The sequence below is a fragment of the Sinocyclocheilus rhinocerous genome, unplaced genomic scaffold (genome assembly GCF_001515625.1).
Source record: "Sinocyclocheilus rhinocerous isolate Xijiao unplaced genomic scaffold, SAMN03320098_v1.1 scaffold2773, whole genome shotgun sequence".
In the NCBI taxonomy this organism is placed as follows: Eukaryota; Metazoa; Chordata; class Actinopteri; order Cypriniformes; family Cyprinidae; genus Sinocyclocheilus; species Sinocyclocheilus rhinocerous.
In genome coordinates this window covers 376,098-382,286 of record NW_015663019.1, presented here as the reverse complement: position 1 = coordinate 382,286, position 6,189 = coordinate 376,098, and the positions used below count along the sequence as shown (strand labels likewise).

General features: G+C 40.2%; 1 protein-coding gene across 1 annotated transcript in view; it reads left to right on the top strand.

The window, feature by feature from the left end:
- LOC107728733 (collagen alpha-1(XV) chain-like) overlaps positions 1–5,282 on the top strand; it is a 57,977-nt gene extending 52,695 nt beyond the window's left edge. The window contains exons 36-38 of the mRNA XM_016539023.1: positions 1,718–1,915; positions 3,048–3,157; positions 4,789–5,282. Of these exons, the coding sequence (XP_016394509.1) occupies positions 1,718–1,915; positions 3,048–3,157; positions 4,789–5,047 (567 nt within the window). The 3' untranslated portion in view covers positions 5,048–5,282. The remainder of the gene's footprint in view (positions 1–1,717; positions 1,916–3,047; positions 3,158–4,788) is intronic.
- The last annotated feature ends 907 nt before the right edge of the window (positions 5,283–6,189 follow it).

Below are 6,189 nucleotides of genomic sequence, written 5' to 3'. Positions count from 1 at the left end.
TGAGTGAGTGAGTGAGTGTGTGTGTGTGTGTGCTCATGTCAGGAGTCAGCTGTGTGTGTTTATTCATGTGTTGAGTGTTTGGCTCCTGCTGCTGGAATCTTCTCCCCAGCAGCGGTAAAACCCAGAAAAACGCTCGTCTCACATCCTGCGGTTTTACAGCGTATCAGTCCCATAATGCAGCGCGCTGAACACGCTCTCAGTCCGACTCACCTCACAAACATTCCCAGGCTGTCGTCCACAGAGACGAATGTGAGATTTGTCATGGTTTGGTTCTGAAAAACATTGGTCTGAAGATCATCAGGCCTCTAAAAGCGTCCCTGCGGCGTCCAGAGCTCCCGTTTTAGACTAAATTATGGTGCTGTCCATCTGCTGTTGGTGAAGATCGTCCAGCCGGTCTGGGTTTCTGAAGAGAGACGACGGCAAACACACACTCAAGCCACAGAATCTCTACTTCTGTGTCTGTCTGTGCTCAGTGTGTTTGTGTGTTTCAGACTGAAGCGTTGATATATTAGAGAGCCACTTATACTCAATTCCTCCACAGATAGGATTACTCAGAATGACATCTGCCCATGACGATAGCTTGGTCTTCTAAAGAAAAAAAAATCTCTCCTAACTAATGCTGCAAACTATTCAGGGAACCCTCTCAGTATTAGAGGTTAAATTAATAACAGAGCCCAAATTATTCATGTTCAGATCTAATAATCACACGCAAACAAAAACTGAAATGTTTGTATGCAACTCAACTGCACATGAGGTAGTTTTCATAAAAACTTGTCTTCATGAGAGATTTATTCAAACATACTTATATAATTTACAGTAATTAAGCTCTAGCTGTGAGCAGAGATAAATTTCCTGAGGTAAATGCAACATAAAGTCACATATTAATCACAAGCTGTTTTATTTGACATCTTTCTTTCGGTTGAAACACTGATTGATCAGTTACATGAGACATCTCAGGAAGCTGTACTGTATCTTTCAACACGTGTTTGTTTTGTGCTATAACTATCAAAGCGGACGAGACTGAAGCGCTACAGCACTTGATCTGTCACGCCACATTTAGGAGCATCAAAGCAGCATTTATTGTTTGATGGCTAATATTGATGGGCATTATTTGAGAGTTGAGACTTTGTTTCTTTTCAGAAGTAACAAAGCACAAGGCTCTTTGCAGTTTTTGGATGACAGACGCACTACAAATAATGGAAAAACTGCAGATCTGGCAACCCTTGCATGAATAACGGGTCATTTATAGGGTTAAATAGAACCCGTGTTAACAACGCTATACAGTATATATTTAGTGAGATTGTGTTAATGCGTTATTATTGTGTATATTCAACACGAGAGGCATTTTCTTCACACTCGAGTTGCAGTTTGACACGCCCACTTTTGATTGACAGGATGATGGCCGATATTGCAGTGTATATTTCATACCGGTGCTTCCCTCTATATACTACACATTTGTAGCATTTTTGTGGATTGTCATGTTAAGTTACAATCACATTTACTGTTGTTTGTCAAGTCATTTCAGTAGGAATCCACATGACTGGGAATGCTGCGTGAGGGGGAAAGATTTCCTAGGTTCAGTTCCCAGAAAGCTGCTTCGTTTAAAAGAGGCTTCTGACACTAGACGAGAGCTTTTCTCAGCTAATGTGACGCTGCTCTTCAGTCCAGATGAGGATAAATGGGTTAGGGTTGTCTTACGCGTGTCTCTGTGTCTCAGCTGAGGTTGGTGGCTCTCAACACGCCGCTGACGGGAAACCTGGGCTCCATCCACTCGGTTAATAAACTGTGCAGGACTCAAGCTCAAGCCATGGGCATCAGAGACGACTACAAGGCCTTCCTCTCACACCACCTACAGGACCTGATTGACACCGTGCAGCCCATGTACCGAACAAACTCACCGATCGTCAACCTGAGGGTAAAGCGGCTTTCTGTGATTCTTACTAATAATTCATGATCTCTCACGAGCGCTGTGAAGCTTCTTTGTAAAGATTTAAGGCCTGTGCTCAACTCTAGTGAGTACTGGTCAATGCATTTTCATTTGGCTGTTGTGTGAATAGACTTTTTTGTTTTGTTCTTGGTGTGAATAGGTCTTAAAGGGATAGTTCACCCAAAATAATGAACCCTTTACTCTCCCTCATGCCGTTCCAAACCAAACTTCGGTTGTGATTTACTGATAACGTTCTCCTCTCGTGAGCTGGACATTCTGCTTCGACTGGATCATTGAGTCGAGAACTGGATCGTTTCGATGTATGAACAAATCATTGTTTTGTGCAACAGATCAAATGGTTCACTGAAAACATGAAAGAATTGATTTGCTGATTATCAATGCTTGTGTCATGAGCTCAAGAAGAGCAAAGGAAGATTTTAGTCAATAACAAATAACACTACTGTTCAAAAGATAATAAGAAATTCATACTTTTATTCATCAAGGATGCATTAAATGGATCAAAAGTGAAAGTAAAGACATTTATAATGTCACAAAAGATTTCTGTTTCAAATAAATGCTGTTCTTTTGAACTTTCTGTTCTCATTAAAGAATCTTGACAAAATGTATCACAGTTTCCACAAAAATTGTTTTCAACATTGATAATAATCATAAATGTTTCTTGAGCAGCAAATCAGCATATTAGAATGATTTCTGAAGATCATGTGACACTGAAGACTGGAGTAATGATGCTGAAAATACAGCTGCGCATCACAGAAATACATTACAGTTTAACAGAGATTCACATAGAAAACAGCTCTTTTGAATCACAATTGTATTTTTGATCCAATAAATGCAGCCTTGGTGAGCAGAAGAGACTTCTTTCAGAATCATTAAAAAATATTACCAACCCCAAACTATTGAACACTTCTGCACACAAAGCTATGCAGTCACACTTTAATTGTGTCTTTCAAAGCTTTAAAGCGTCAGTTATATGAGAGAAGGAAAGTTGTGTGGGTTCAGAATGCCGACAGAGTTAACTGTCCCTTTAAGAGTCTAAACTCCTGTATCAGTATGTGCTGTGACGAGAGAAGCGTGTCTGATGTGTGCTGTGTGTCTGCAGGGTGAGCTCCTGTTCAAGAACTGGGACAGCATCTTCTCCAGCCCCCTCCTCCCCCCCGGCGTCCCGCTGTACTCCTTCGACGGCCGAGACGTGATGAGCGACCCCTTCTGGTCAGTACTGCATCAGCACACACTCACAGCTGCTCTGAAGATTAGAGGAACTCTTCTACAGCTTCTGCTCCGATCAGCTTTGTGTCATTCTTTCATGCACATTTCAAGCAAGCGATCTGTGTTCAGTCCTGTCCTTCCCCCTCAGTAATTACTCAAACTCTAGTGATGATCTGGAGTAGTTCAGTGTAAGCGAGGACGGCCTGACCGCAGTGCAGACGACACTGGCTGCTCCTCTGGCTCTCATATTTCTCCACCCATGGCTTTATTTTTGGTTCTGTGTTTATGTGTATTTATACTCCAGGCCGGTAAATATATCCTGGCATGAGGCCGTGACAGTGGAGCAGTAATTGTGGTCGGCTAGTAGCCGTTTTAGGCTTGTTTGTGTAGTTCATGGATGTTTTTGGCGTTTCAGGAGAGTTTCTGTATGAACAGAAGAGCAGCTGGTGTGTCACAAAGCCGTTCCCAAACACCACTGCTGTCTGTACTCCAGAGCTCACAAACATTTGCTCTAGGAACGTCTTGCTAGCAAGTTGTGAAAACATATCTTTCTCTGAACGTTTAAAATGTCCAGTTTTGTAAATGTTTTACAAACGATGATCAGATGTGTGACAGCGTGTACAGTTATGGATCATCAACTAGTCTGATTTATTCATCAGTATTGTATGCTTGTTTTTAAGTAACCAGTAGCCTTTGGTTTGTCACAATATGACAAGTGAAAAACATTTAGCTGTTTCTAGAGGCCGATGGTTTTAGGAGAAGGAACGTTCTCACTCTAGATCCTCAGCAAACTTCAAATTACTTATATTTTTTGATTGAATTATTATTTAAATTAAATTGAAATAATTTTAATTTGATTTTAAATAAATATAGTTTTTTTTATTTAACTAGCTATAAACTGAATTCCATCTTTCCAACTTTAATTTGTTCCCTGAGCAACTGTTGCGTTAATTGAAGAAAATTCAGTTCTTGAAACGTCTGGAATGATGATTAATTAATTGAGTTTATTTAATGTTATATTTACTGACATTTCTAGTTTTGCTTAATCATTGTAAGATCATATCAGAATTATATTTCAGGGGTCTTTGAGTAATTTCTTGGACAATAGGAGCCAAAAAGGTTGAGAATCAGTGTTCGAGAGAGCATTTTATTAGACAAAAATTGGCACACATTCAGAATTTTCAGTCTTTCTATACATTATAAATGTCGGATAAATGTTTATTTTGCATATTCTCTTCTGTTCACCAAAGGCTGCATTTATTTGATCAAAAATACAGTAAAAACAGTGAAATATTATTACAGTGTAAAACAGCTGTTTTCTATGTGAATATCTGTTAAACTGTAATTTATTTCTGTGATGCGCAGCTGTATTTTCAGCATCCAGTCTTCAGTGTCACATGATCTTCAGAAATCATTCTAATATGCTGATTTGCTGCTCAACAAACATTTCTGATTATTATCAATGTTGAAAACAGTTGTGCTGCACAATATTTTTGTGGAAACTGTGATGCATTTTATTTTTCAGGATTCACAGATGAACAGAAAGTTCAGAAGAACAGCATTTATTTGTGTAACATTGTGCTGTAAATGTCTCGGCTCATGTGTGTGTGTGTGTGTGTGTGTGTGTGTTTCAGGCCTCAGAAGGCGGTGTGGCACGGCTCTTCAGAGAGAGGCAAGCGTCTGTCCGCTCTGAACTGTGAGTCGTGGAGAGCGGGTGACGTGGCCATCACCGGTCAAGCGTCGTTCCTCTACAGCGGCTTACTGAACCAGCAAACACGCAGCTGCTCCAACCGCTTCATCGTGCTGTGCATCGAGACCAGCCACGACCATCAAACCCTCCAGGAGCTCCACAAGGCACAGGATCGCCACAGAAGATGGTTCCACGGATCCTGAAGCCCTCGGCGTCTGACGGAGGACCCATCGAGCTCAGGCTGTGGCCACATGAACTTTAACACAACCAAAGCCATGGCTCTAGAATGTAAAGTGTATTGGCCGATTCCCAGTGTTGGACTGCGGAGACTGTGCCGTCATTTGTATGCACTGTACTTTTCATATTGTATTTTTTGTATTTTCCAAAGAAAAGTCTTTTTTGATCACGTCATTTATTTGTTTCTTATTCTGTTTGTATTTAATTTAATTTCAATGTTTTATTTATACAGCGACCGGACATCGTTCAAAAATGAGTATGGATAAATATGTCATTTAACTGTTCAAATGAATGATGCAATTGTTTATTTTCGTTTCTGGATACTGCATCCGTTTTACTGATATCAGACCACGTAATCAATCTGATGAAGAGATCAGATCACCATCAAATCACCTTTTTATAGATTTTTTAAAGCAAATAAATTGAAGCAGTGTCTGTCTGTTGAATAAAACATTTTTTTCCAGTTTTGATCTTAAAGTGGCTATTATTTTCATATCACAAAGACTGCCCTGCGGTGAACCCGGATGTGAGAGTTGTGTCTGCTGATCTGCCGTCAGTGGGAATGGGAATGCTTCCGGCTGGAGCTGGAGCTGGCATGAGTCTGGTGAGGTGTGCCACCCTCAGACTGGCACAGCGTTACGTCACCCGCCAACACACATTATTCACCAACATCACGTCTGTTTTCCCCTCGTAATGGAGTGTTGTGGAAAAAATCATGTGAACTGACTTTAAGAGGTCACAGCTTTAAAGATGAATTCATTGCACATATCCAGGCTTCACTTTTTATCATGGGTCTTTTTAGCTTTTGAAATGTACATTTCTCATTATTCACTGTAACAAAAGTCAAACTCTCAGTATTTTATCATTTTATTTTTTATGTATTTTAGTTTAGTTTGGTTTCGTTTTTATTACGCTCCAATTAAACAATTACAAGGCATTACTTCAATCCCAGCCGTAACTTTTCTTAACACTTTGTATCTCTTGCAATAATTGACCACTGTAGACAGATTTCCTGCCAAAATAGTTCTTGTTGTTACTACTTTAAATGAGCTCATGCTTCGCCTGCGTCCTACATCATCCGCTGGACGTCTCTCTGGGTTATAGAGTT